Source organism: Ailuropoda melanoleuca, chromosome 11 (genome assembly GCF_002007445.2).
Source record: "Ailuropoda melanoleuca isolate Jingjing chromosome 11, ASM200744v2, whole genome shotgun sequence".
Classification (NCBI taxonomy): domain Eukaryota; kingdom Metazoa; phylum Chordata; class Mammalia; order Carnivora; family Ursidae; genus Ailuropoda; species Ailuropoda melanoleuca.
The window spans coordinates 76403936-76417177 of NC_048228.1; the positions used below are offsets into that span (position 1 = coordinate 76403936).

Genomic DNA, 13242 nt, shown 5'->3' on the forward strand with positions numbered 1-13242 from the left:
AGCGGGTAATTACCCCCCATTTTGCAGATGAGGTAACAGAGGCTAAGAGAGTTGAGTAACTTGCCCAGAACCATAGAGTTCCTAGGGCCAGAGAAGTACATGAGGGAGGAAAAAGTACCCAGGAATTACTTTAGGACCCATTTCCACACCTTTTTGTCTTCTAATTGATAACATAGTAGTACTGGCTGAGAAAGTGTAGAAGATCCAGTCTGTGGATTTGGTGAACTTCCCCGTGACCATGACGACATCCAGGCGAGGGGCCCTGTTTGTTTTTGAGAGCAGTACCTTTGTCTAGATGTCTCAGATACGCAGTGGAGCATTTGTAACCAATTTCTCTCAGGTTTTACTGACACCAAAGATCTTACTTTCTTTTTTCCTCCCAGTCACTCTACTATTTCCAGGGTTCTTTGGTATGCATTTTAAAATGCTATTACACGGCGGGGGGGGGGGAGTTATAATTACTGATAGCAGGATAGATACTGGGGACATTTGGGATACCTTTATGTTCTCCCTTCCCTTTAATAGAAGTTTTTACAGTTTTTGGTTCCTTGGGTACTGTCTCATTAAACCTGGTAGGTGTAGCTGCCTTTCTTTGCCGGAATGCGTACGTGGATAAATGAAACCCACCCAGGGGGTCTGGGGTGGTAGCTTCTCCATCGGCAAGAGGGGCTTGCTTAATATTCAGAATGTGCGTGAGGAGGCAATTAGATGTGGAGGCATCTGGGGCATAATCAGCTCCTCGAGGATCCCGTTGCTCTTTTGCTGGAAGCCCTGACCTCTCTCTCTCATCCCTTGAAAGCCAGAGGACCAGTGTCTGCCCTGGCCTGCACGAATCTTGCAGGAAGCACAGGCCCCTTATTCTCTCTCTCCGGGGACCCGTGTGTTCACTAGGAAATCCCACAGCGTGTCCACAGGACAGCAGGGCAAGAGAACAGGAGGTTTTCCATGATTTTCTTCTCGGGGCCCAGGGCTTCTCCCAGAAAGCAGCATGGTGTGGCTGTGGGTCAGGGTACTATCTTTCCTTCCACTTTCTTCCCTTTTGAATAGATAAAACTCTGTCTACTTTCCACACAGACTTTATTTTTTTTTCTCCAAAAATGTTTCATTTGCTTCTACAGCTTCCCATGTATACATTTAGGCAAGCCTCCAGAGAGCGCCAGTAGGGAGTGACGCTCCAAGTCTGTCCCCGCAGGGACATGCTCCAGCCCTGGGCCAGGTAGGGGCCTGGAGGCCTCTGCTTTGTGAGGGTCAGGGCAGGAGTGCACCAGGGAAGGGCCAGGGAGGGGGTGACTCAGGGTCCCGTGCCACACCTGGTGGCTGTTTCTGTTCTGTAACTCGCTAAATATGAGCTTTGTCTTGGCCTGCTGGCCATCATCCTTGTGCCCAGATATCAGCCTACAGGACCCACTTGTCCCTACAGCCAGTAAATGCATATGAAATTCCGTTTTCTTCCAACATCTGAATCAGCTGGCCTTGCTCATAGCTTAGCACTGCCGCCTAAATACTGGGAGTGTAGAGAGTGGGAGAGCTGGCCTCCAGGCCTTTCCAGGGCTGTACCGACAACACTGAAGGTAATACAGAGCAAAGGAAGGTGAGGCGACAATTATGTCGACATTCTTCAGACAACTTTTAAATTGTTATTACACATGCCCACTGTAGAAATTTTTTAAAACTGCTTTTTACAAGGATTGTGGTAATAATAACTACCCCGATCCTACTGCTAAAATGTAATCATTGTTTATTATTATTATTAACACTTTGGTCTATTTTTTTCCAATTTCTTTACGTATGTAATTATTCATGACATGGTTGAGGTCGTGTTGAATATTCAGTTTTGTAAGCATTTTAGTGCTTCATTTAAACATTTTTTTCATAAACACCTTTTTTTAAGATTTGTTTATTTGAGAGAGAGTATGTGCGCGCAAGCAGGGGCAGGGAGAGAGGGAGGGAGAGAATTCTCAAGCAGACTCCCTGCTGAGCACGGAGCCTGATACAGGGCTCGATCTCACAACCCTGAGATCATGACCTGAGCCAAAATCAAGAGTTGCACGCTCAGGGGCGCCTGGGTGGCTCAGTCGTTTAGCGTCTGCCTTTGGCTTAGGGCGTGATCCCAGAGTTCTGGGATCGAGCCCCACATCAGGCTCCTCTGCTGGGAGCCTGCTTCTTCCTCTCCCCACTCCCCCTGCTTGTGTTCCCTCTCTCGCTGGCTGTCTCTTTCTGTCAAATAAATAAATAAAACCTTAAAAAAAAAAAAAAAGTCGCACGCTCAACCAGCTGAGCCACCCAGGCGCCCCTTCATAAACCTCTTCATGACTATAAAATATGGGTAAGGGATCAAAAGAAGTTTCATTCAAATCCTACAAAAGATGTTTCATTCAAATCCTAATCAGTCGATGAGTATTTGCAAATTTTACTGAAACTTCCCAGCTAAATCCAGAATAACACCTTGCACGTGTCACTTGGCGAAGCAGCGGCGTGTGGACGGCTGCATTTGGGTCTAAGCACAAGCCACGAAGGACAAGGCACTACTGTTGCAAGCTTCACGCTCAGCCCTGGGTGCAGGAGACCTAGACACAGCAGATAAATGGGGTCCCGCAGGCCACAGAGCAAGTGAAAACCCAGAACTCAAGCAGCAGGCAGTTTCCTGTCTCCATCAGCTTCTGCTTTTCCCCACAGTTGATGCCATTAACAGAAGATTCATTCTTGCTCTCTGTGGCATCAGTAAAGTGGGTTAGACTTTTTTTTTCTAAATTTTAAAAATTTATATTCAATTAATTAACACATAATGTATTACTGGTTTCAGGGGTAGAGCTCTGTGATCCATCGGTCTTATGGAACACCCAGTGCTCATTTACATCATGTGCGCTCCCCAATGCCCATCACCCAGTTACCCCATCCCTCTACCCCTCTCCCCTCCAGCAACCCTCAGTTTGTTTCCTGAGATTAAGAGTCTCTTATGGGGGCACCTGGGTGGCACAGCAGTTAAGCGTCTGCCTTCGGCTCAGGGCGTGATCCCGGCATTATGGGATCGAGCCCCACATCAGGCTTTTCTGCTATGAGCCTGCTTCTTTCTCTCCTACTCCCCCTGCTTGTGTTCCCTCTCGCTGGCTGTCTCTATCTCTGTTGAATAAATAAATAAAATCTTAAAAAAAAAAAAAGTCTCTTATGGTTTGTCTCCCTCTCTGATTTCGTCGTTTCGTTTTTTCCTGTCTTCCCCTATGATCCTCCACCTTGTTTCTCAAATTCCACATATAAGTGAGATCATGTGATAATTGTCTTTCTCTGACTTATTTCACTTAGCGTAATAGTCTCTAGTTCCATCCATGTCGTTGCAAATGGCAAGATTTCTTTTTTTTGATGGCTACATAATATTCCTCTATGTGTGTGTATACGTACGTGTGCACACCACATCTTCTTTATCCATTCCTCTGTTGATGGACATCTGGGCTCTTTCCATAGTTTGGCTACTGTGGACACTGCTGCTACAAACATTGGGGTACAGGTGCCCCTTCGGATCACTATATTTGTGTCTTTGGAGTAAATGTGGGTTAGACTTTTAATAGGCTGGTGAAATTAGAGGTACTTGACAGGTTTTATTGAACTTTGGTTTGACAAAAGGCCTGCTCCAAACTGATACATATCTGCCTCCTTTTCGTTGACTTTGTGGTTGTTCAGCAGATGCTTCTCCAATTTGAAGACTGTATTCAAGGACTGTAAGACACAGGTCCAGAAGGATGGTTATTTAAGAAAGTACTTTTTTTTTTGGCAAAAAAAACTCCTAAGCTACTTTTACTTGTTATCATACATATTCTTCAAAAGGATGTTGATGTACATTTTGATTTGTTATGTTACAATGTGATGTCACCTAAAAAATCCAAAGCTTTTAGCAGTGTGGATAAATATGGTAGCTTCTGTTTGCTATTTAAAAAAAAAAAAGTGAGAAAAACAAAGTGCAGAAGGCAGGCAGTGATACTTTAAATTTGGGGTTTAGGTTAAATATTTATTATTTTCTTTAATGTGACAAAAACAGTCTAAGAAAACCCACAGGTGAGACATAGTGGCAATAATTCCTATAAATCAGGTTATTAACTAAGCTACCAAGACCTTTAAAAGCAGTTAGTTAATACTACTACTGAAAGGGCTCTAATATAAATCTTAAGATGTAGGAATTACTTATGCAGAGGTACAAAAAATGTCAAGGCTCCATGTTGGGTTAATATCTGTTCAGTTTTAATGTAATTTTTCAATGAATCTATGAGATTAAGCCTCAGAAAATTAGTGCGACAGTTAACGAAAGACACAGTAACCAAATCTGCATTGGTCCGGGTTGGTAGGGGCTCCTGGTAGGTGTATGCACATGGGGAAGCAGGCTTACACTGCATGGCATTCCTGCTTCCTGCAGAACTAGGAATGAATCTGTTGTTTAAAATGAGTATTATCAATTTAAAACTGGTGAAACATTAGTTTGCAGTACCTTGATTTTTAAAAGCATCATTGGGCGCTAATGTTACAACTTGAGTCAAAGAAAACACAATAATGTCTCTTCATTGATCATTATCGTTGACTCAAATTCATCTTAGAGTGAGTATGACTTGAAAGTTTTCAGTGAATTGTGCTGAGCCCTAAAAATCCTCCCCAAACCATAGCATCTGTTCTGTATTTGCAAACTGAAATAACTACGGATGTCAAAAGAAAGAAGATGCTATTTCCTTTAGAAAATAAGTCTTTTTTTTTTTTTTAGAAGTTTACATCAAAACTCTTTTTAAACGTTAGAGCTTTTCATTTTCTTGTCACAGTGTAGCTCACGTGTAATCCTTGCGTTTCTTGCACGCAGTGCCCTGCCAGACCGTCTTGGATTACCTGAAGACAGTCCTGCAGCACCACAACCAGCTCCTGGTCCCTCAGCCCGCCGAGCAGCCCACCGAGGTAGGTTTCCAGCAGGAGGGTAGATGTGGTTCTGTTCGGAACTTTCCAAAGACGAAGCTTCCCGATAGCGTGGGTGGATACCCCAGAGCAGATTGGCTAGCAAGACACAGCTCTGACTCCCCGAAGCTTGTGGTTCTTCCTGCCTGTGCGTGTACACACCGGAGGAAGAGCGGCAGTATCCAGACCCAGCCGGACCTAGCGCTGCATGCAGAGCGGGGGAGATACAGAAACAACAGTGCAGATAGCAGAGGCCAGGCTCGCAGCATTCTTTTGGGAGAGGGGCTGAAATGGAGACACCAACCTGCCCTTCTCTGGCAGAGCCAGGGTTCCAGAAAGCCCCTTGCTCTCAGGCACCTCCCACACCGAGTGAGCTTCTCAGGTGTTAGGTGGATGTGTTCCAGACCCTGGGGCTCCAGAACATTTCTTCTTCTGGACTAGAAGCAGCCACCATCTCTTCCAAAGTGCAGGAGAGATGGTCTGTTCTGCTGGGAAGGGTAGGTCCGTGGAAATATGGCACAATTTTACAAGATTCTCAAGGCTCAGTTTTGAATATGTGTTACTTTCTTCTTATGGATTTTGGAACCTAAATCCAGTAGAAGAAGCAATTGCTGGGGTTAGAGATGTCTTGGATTGATAATAGTAGATAAGTTGTTTTCACGTAGTTAAGTTTCCTTCACTCAGCAAGGTGAGCTGTTCATGCTGGTGGCAGTAGGCCCTGACCCTCTCTCTCCTGTCTCGTCCTCACACATCCTTCGACACTCCCTGCGTCTAGTTAAAATCATCTCGAGGCTCCATGCTCATGCGTACCGTGTCAGAGATCCAGCTGTGCCCCTGCCCTTGCCACCTGACCCCAGGCCTCGCTGCTGAAGAAATATGAGAACACATTCCTTTCCACGTTTCTGCACATAAGAGAGACCAGAGGGTGGAAAAGGTGGAGGCAGTCTTGTGCGCATTGAAACTCTCACCTCTGGGTGTAGCGTGAGACCGTTTGGTGGTCACTCCCTTCCCCGAAGCTTGGAGAAGCTACTTCAGAGGGCTCTGCTCCTTCCCTCCAGGCCCTATCCCTGGCCCCACCACACTCCCTCCTGAGTTCAGCAAAAAAGTAAGTGATACCAAGTTGAACTCAATCCAGTGAGTTCCGCTACTCTGACTTCTACCTTCCTGCACACCTGGCGCCCCCACCCAGGAAGCCGTGCCCCTCCCCCTTGCCGGCACCACGCATTCACATCTGTTCTTTCACCTCCGCTGCCCCCCCCTTCTAGAACTCCAAGCCATCAGTCATTCCTTGTCTTATGCACGGAGGTGCTGGGTCCAACACACTCAGGTCTTCCCACCCTGAAAACAGGCCTGCTTTGATGCTCCCTCTGTCCCTCCATCATCATTTTTCTTTCTCCTTCCATCCCCAGCACAGCCTCTGTCAGCACATTACTCTGCTCCGAGATGCGTTTGGCTCCATGAAGGGGGGACACGGGTCTCATCCCACGCACGTCCCCAGTGCCTGTTGTTGAAGGCACTTACAGAACGGTGACCTCATTTTTCTTAGGGATTAAACACTTGAAAGACTGGTCTGTGTTTCTTACTCCAGTCTTAGTTTCTACTTGCTCTTCCCCCCCCACCCCCACAGCTGCACCTCCACTGCCTCCGAGAGTCCTCTGCCTGTGGCCCTGGTGACTTTCCCAGCTGTGCAGTTCGGGGGCACTTCCACCAGCCCTGGTCTCCCTAGGACCTCACCCTCATCTCCATGCTCTCTCTTGGCCTCAGTGTCAGGACTATTTCCTGGCTCCCTGTCCTTTTCTTCTGCTGTAAGGAGTTTTGCATCCGCTGTTGTCCAAAGTGTCAGCCTTCATCCCCTTCCCTCACTGACCACTGCCCTTCTCCGCCCAGTCATGTGCTTTCTCTGAACACCAGCTACGTGCAGGTTAAGAAGTCCCAAATCGAGATCTGGGCTACCAGTCCCCAGCTCCCAGCCACCGTGCCCAACTGTCTGACCAACAGTGGAATGCCCTTGTAACCTCGAACTCGGCACGGCCTCTGAATACCCATCCCTACCCCAGTTTTCTCTCCAGTAAAGGCAGCACCAACCCCAGCAAAAATTTCTGAGGCATCATGGACTCCTCCTTCTTCCTGGTTCCTGACATCTGCTTGTTTTACAGCCACCTTGAGTAGTCTCTCCTCTCTCTACCTCCTTCCTCACACTTTGTACCTGGACTGTTAAATGGATTCTTCTCCTTTCTCCACACTGGAAGGTTAATTTTCTAAACTAAATATTCAAAAGGAATGTCACATGCTTAAGATCCTTTCATTGCTCCCTAGAATAGGGCCCACATTTCTGAACTTGACATTTCTATTGTACAAAGAAAAGCACTTCCGAAAGCCCACTTCCTCCAAGAAGCTGTCCTTGGTTGCCACACCTTCTCTGTGCTCACAGAGCACATTGTTCCTAACAGTAATTCAGAAGTTACTTAAATAGTAATGCATACATAGGTCTTCCATTTATTCGTGAGTCTGTGAATACATTAAATGAGTGCTGTTCATTTTGGTTTTTTCAAAGTGACTCATAGATTAGAGTTTAATAACCTGTTGGTGGCTAATTGAAGAGAATATGCATTCAGAATTCTATAAAAACATAAAAATAGGGGACATATCTACATTTCCTCTAGATAGGAATATTTATACTTTTATTACCCATCATCATCATTATTATGCTATTTTTACTGTCATTTCAGGCACATGGGCATTCTCTCATTAGTAGTATTGATCACATTTTATTTCTATTAACTACACTAAAATAATGTGGTAAATCTCATCCATAACACAAGGAGCATTTGAGTTGTTTGGGGCTGTAAATGACTTTCTTCTTTCTTTTCCTTTTTCTTGAAGAAAATTACCTCCAAATGGCATTTCTACACTTACGGAGAGCTTCATTTTATGGAGAGCTATTGAGCTCTTCTGTATAAGTGGATCCTTTTTAAGGATTCGAGAAAGCTCCTTCCTTAGGCTGTGAGCTCCTTCATCTCAGGCACCTCTCATCTTGAAACAGACTCAACTCTGGTCTTAGGGGCAAGCTCTGAATTCAGGGACCAGGTTCCCAGCTCTGCTTTTGCCTTGTGAGACCTTGAAAAGGATTTAACATCCTTGGCCAAACTGCTGTGGGAAGCCTGGCTTGCCCGATGAGCTCAGACACCCAAGGGAAAGCTGTTTCTAAAACTTGCACAACATTAAGGGTCCCTGAGTGGCTCAGTCAGTTAAGCATCTGCCTTCAACTCAGGTCATGATCCTGGGGTCCTGGGATCAAGCCCCAAGTCAGGCTCCCTCCTCATCGGGGAACCTGCTTCTCCCTCTGCCCCTCCCCCTGCTTGTGCGCACTCTCTCTCTTGCTCTCTCCCTCTCTCAAATAAATAAAATACTAAAAAAATACATGCACAGGGGCGCCTGGGTGGCACAGCATTTAAGCACCTGCCTTCGGCTCAGGGCGTGATCCCAGAGTTAGGGGATCGAGCCCCACATCGGGCTCCTCCGGTGGGAGCCTGCTTCTTCCTCTCCCACTCCCCCTGCTTGTGTTCCCTCTCTCGCTGGCTGTCTCTATCTCTATCGAAAAAAATAAATCTTAAAAAAAAAAATACATGCACAACATTAAATAAATAGAAGGTTTAACAACCAGCTGCTCAGTCTCCTTTTCTAAGGCTGACAGGTGTACTTACAAGAACCATAACTGAGAGCGTGGTCTTAAATTAAGGATTGGCGGAAGCTCTCTCCCCAGTACCCACTTTATAATGGCCCCTCGTCTTTGTTGCTCTCCTTGAAGTTCTCTAACTTTGCCAATTAATATTCATCAGAAACTCTTCAAATGTCCCAGGGCCGCAGCCGTTTAAAAAAAAGAGAGAAGGGAAAGAAAAAACTCTTCATTGTAGCCGCCATTATCGAGTGTGTGCTTGGTGCCCCCCACGCTGGTGTCTACGGCAGTGGTCGTTCGACAAATGCTTACTGCACCTACTGTGTGTCAGACGCTGTTCTCACGCTGAGCAGAGCATCAAGTAAAGCCAACTGAAAACCCCAGCCCTCATGGGCTTATCTCCAGGTGGGGAGAGGGGTGGTTTCCTTACCACAGAGGTGCAAGCTGGGACTGTTCTCCTTACCTGGGCAGACAGGGCCGCAGTGTAGATGTGAGTCACCTGGCGGAGGCCCGCGCCCTGGCCCAGCTCTGCACCTGCACCAGCAGCAGCACCTGTGGGGCCAAGGCTGGGGCTGCCGGGAGCATGGGCTCACTGGCTCAGGAGATGGTGACAGTTATTAATGTTCTTGCACAGAAATACTCTTGACACAATTTGTGGTCTGAAGCAACCAGCCCTGGATTCCAGCTTCCCCAGGCCCCACCCGGCTGTCCTGAGGACCGAGGGCTCAACAAGTCGGAAGCCCCCTAACCCCTTCCTTCCCTGTGCGTGGGAAGCACGAGAATTCTCCTCCTTGCCGTCTACCTCCTCCTCCCTGCTGTGACCAGCTGTTCTTTATCTTTGGGAAGGACATCTCCATCTCACCTGAGAGTCACCTTGACTCCTCAGTGCCCCACAGCCTGGCTCACTGACTTGGTTGCCTGACCCCCTGGATTCCACATCTTTCCTCTTTGCTTCTCCGTCTGGTCCACCACAGACTCCCATCACCCACCCCCCACATGCGCACACCCTGACTCTCCCTTCCTGCTGGGAAACAGCAGCCTGGGCTGAGGGGCCCTTTGGAACCTCTGGGCTCTTGACCGTCTTTTGACCATCAGTAGCACCAGGGCCAAGGGCTGGTTTATGCCCCCATATACTCACATCTTAAACCCATGATAATTTAGTTCTTCCCATTTTACAAACAGGGAAGCTTTGGTTCAGCCAGTTGAAGTCACTTGCTCAAGAAACACAAATCCCAGAACCAAGATTCAGTTCAAACTGTTCTAAATTCAAAGCACAAACCACTCACCTCAACTGCGTCCCTTAAGAAGGAAACTGAGTCACATACTGCTAGTTGAAGGAAGTAGGAACACCACAGTGATGCCTTCTCATGGGTGTGACTCCACGACCGCTCCAGAGCACAGGCTGGCTGCCCCTTTCCTGTTGGCTCCTGGGCCATTTGCCCTTCTCAGTGCTTCACCAATGGCACTTTTTGAAATAGAACCCTATCAGACCCAAACAGTGCCAAATTTATCACCTGTAGTAAATTTGCAGAGCTGTAAAACTGAATGTGTTTTCCTTCTTTATTTTGTACACCTTAATTACTGGGGAAGGAGTACATTAAAACCGAGATCATGGGTTAATTAATTTGTCCTGGACTGTAGAATTTTATGGACAACTGGAACTAAAGTAATGGTTGTGTAGGTGGAATTGACTAAACATGGCTTATAAATGTTACAGAAATTCCTGTAATTAGTCCCACTGCAGCTATTGAGCCTGGGAATTTTATAGCAGCCATAAATTAAGAAGATGAAAAGGAAGAAAAATTTTGAGTTGACATAGTGGCATTTGCAGAAGCTATCATTTGAGGAAACCTGGTTTGCATTATTATTATTAATGGTGATTTTTGGGGGGGTTTCACAATTCTCCCCTTTTCGAATTCACTTTTTAATGCCGTTTCCACTGTTACGCAATGGCTATCAGGTGTTAGGTGAATTAAACACATGTAGTACCTTACAAAAATAGACCACCAGCATCATTTCTAAAAATACTCAACCGCCAACCAGAGGATGAAGAGACCTGTTTGATCACACTCTTCAAAGTCATTTTTGCATATTTTAATAGATTGAAAGGGAAAGTTATGGGCTATATTTAAATAGTGTTCCCTGTCATTGGATCTTGACACATTTTAACCTACCTGTTAAAATGCAAGTTATAAATAGCTCCTCTTTCAAAGGTGTTCATTATACCTCATTGGCTCTTGTTATAGAAAATGCAAATGTAATTTGAAAAGTGCCCGTTCTGAGTGCGCGCAATTACCCGTGCTCCAGTACCCGGGTCACTGTCCGCAGAGCCACTTGGTTACAAAGCATGTTTGCCTTTGACATGGAGATTGCCTTCCTGGCCGGCCGCCTGGCTCAGTAGGTAATGAGAAAATACTTGGCTTTTCCAGGGAAGCAAGCAGCTGTTGAACAACTATCCTGTCTACATAACGAGCAAACAGTGGGACGAGGCTGTAAATTCTTCAAAGAAAGACGGGAGGCGGCTCCTTCGATACCTCATCAGATTTGTTTTCACAACCGATGAGCTTAAGTACTCATGCGGCCTTGGGAAAAGGAAAAGGTCAGTGCAGTCAGGAGAGACAGGTCCTGAAAGACGCCCTCTGGATCCAGTTAAAGTAACATGCCTCCGAGGTACTGCATCCTTCCACTCAGTGTCACCATCTGTGATCTCATTTCACCGCATTGGCTGTGGCTCCCCCGTGCAAGTGTTCAGCCTTTACTGTATTTTGGTTTTTCCCGCTGAGACCTTTATAGGCTTCATGTGGCCCATCTCCTTGGTATCGAGAAGTTCCTTAAAAAATCTTCGTTTGCTTTAGCCTTGGCGTTCTCACTTAATGGCCCATAAGCATTGCATAGCACCTCATGTTTCACGCTTTAAATTCAGATTTTCTTTGCTGCCACAGAAGGCCACCTCCAGCAAAACTGGAGCATGGGGAAATGCACAGAGGAAGGGAAGATGTAGAATTTTTTAAAAATTAGAAAAATGAGATATCCCATTTCTATCTGTAGCCTGTGCCGCCCTCTCCCCCCACCCCAGCTACCTTCTCCAGAGGACTTGCCCCCAACTGCTTGAATTTATTTAGAGTTAATTTTCCTTAAAATTGGGGTGCCTAAAGTATTTGTTGCCCAGTCAAACTTTATTCTGTTAGTTTTTTTAAAGTTTCTATATTAAAAATATTGCTTCGGTAATACCATTTCCTCAGTATTAACAGCTGCTTACTTTGCAGCCGATCCACACTATGGTAGGCCAGGCAGAGGATGAGAAGGAGGAATCAAGAGGTGTATGGTTGATTCAGCAGGTGCAAGTAAACACAGACTTAGACAAGTAGAAGCATTCTAGTGCCAACAGGAACACTGTTCACACCTGAAAAATTCATACCAAAAAGCTCAAGTATTAACCTGTATAGTTCAATAGTAATTTTAGTGGTTGGAAAAACTTATTAGTAATTTACTCCGGACAGGGATCAAAATATTTCCTGGCAAGGAGGTCACAGTGAAGAGACGTTATTACTGATAAGGCCTGGGTGTACAGAAAGGACACTCCAGCTCCCCTCCTGGGATGCCCACAGTGTTCTACATTAGTGTGCCTGAGGCACATGGAGATTTTGTTACAGCTGGAATTCCTCGGGCCCACCCCAAGCTTCTAATTTAGCAGGTGTGGAGTGGGAATGGGAGAGGCACGCGTTGCTGCTCGTCACAACCACCCCAGCTGATTCTCGTGCAGGTGGCCCATGCCTGAGAAAACCGCCTGGAATGAAAACACCTGTAACAACTAGGCACAGGTGCCCCAGAGCACCCCCTGTTGGCCAGTCTGAAAATTCCACTTACTCACAGGGTGATAGAAATTTCCAGGGCCTGTCTTAGCAAACTAGCCATAGTTTCCTTTATTCCTCAACATCATCAGAGCTGACAGAGTTACTCACCAGGAGTAACAGAGGCATTTGTGAGCTTGGGGCTCTCCTGGGAACACTGTACTCCAAGAAGTTGCCCTGGGGCCTATAAGGGGGAGTCAGGACAAGGGGCCTCCCATTGTATCCCTTCCCAGAAATTCTTATTCAACATTTTACATTCTAAGCAGCAAGTGAGTGAAACTGAGGCATTAGCATACATCCCAAAGCCCTCGTGCCTTGCCCTGAGAACGTTGCCTGACCCTCTGTGACACTGACACAGTCCAGGTTGGCTAACCAGAATCTGTATCCTCCAGCTCATGCCTCACCTGGCACTATACCCACAGGCTTCTACCCTGCCGTGGGGCGGAGAAGACAGAGGCAAACAACGGTGATTGTGTCAGGGGCAGCTGATCAGAACAGTTACATGCTTGTCCCAAAAGCTGAACTCCCAGGGCCTTCCTGTGACCCAGATGAGATTCCTTTCATGAAGGGGTGGATGTCCGTGTTGGGTGAGCAAGATTAGAACAGCCAAGGAAACCTCAGACCACTGGACACTTTAGTGATGGAAAACAGGGTGCTCTGGAATGGAACCGAACCCCAGCTGACCACTCCTGAAGGTGGTTTGACCCCAGAGGGAAGAGGGCCTGTGAAGATGCGTCCTGTCTGTGTAACAGAATGAGCTTTTAATAGTCTTTACCACAATATTCGAGAAAG

The 13242-nt window shown here is 46.4% G+C and overlaps 1 protein-coding gene across 1 annotated transcript in view; it reads left to right on the plus strand.

The window, feature by feature from the left end:
• Positions 1 to 13242, plus strand: part of BEND4 (BEN domain containing 4) — a 36782-nt gene that overhangs the window by 15599 nt on the left and 7941 nt on the right. The window contains 2 exon segments of the mRNA XM_034671883.1: positions 4835 to 4926; positions 11029 to 11269. Coding sequence (XP_034527774.1) covers positions 4835 to 4926; positions 11029 to 11269 — 333 coding nt within the window.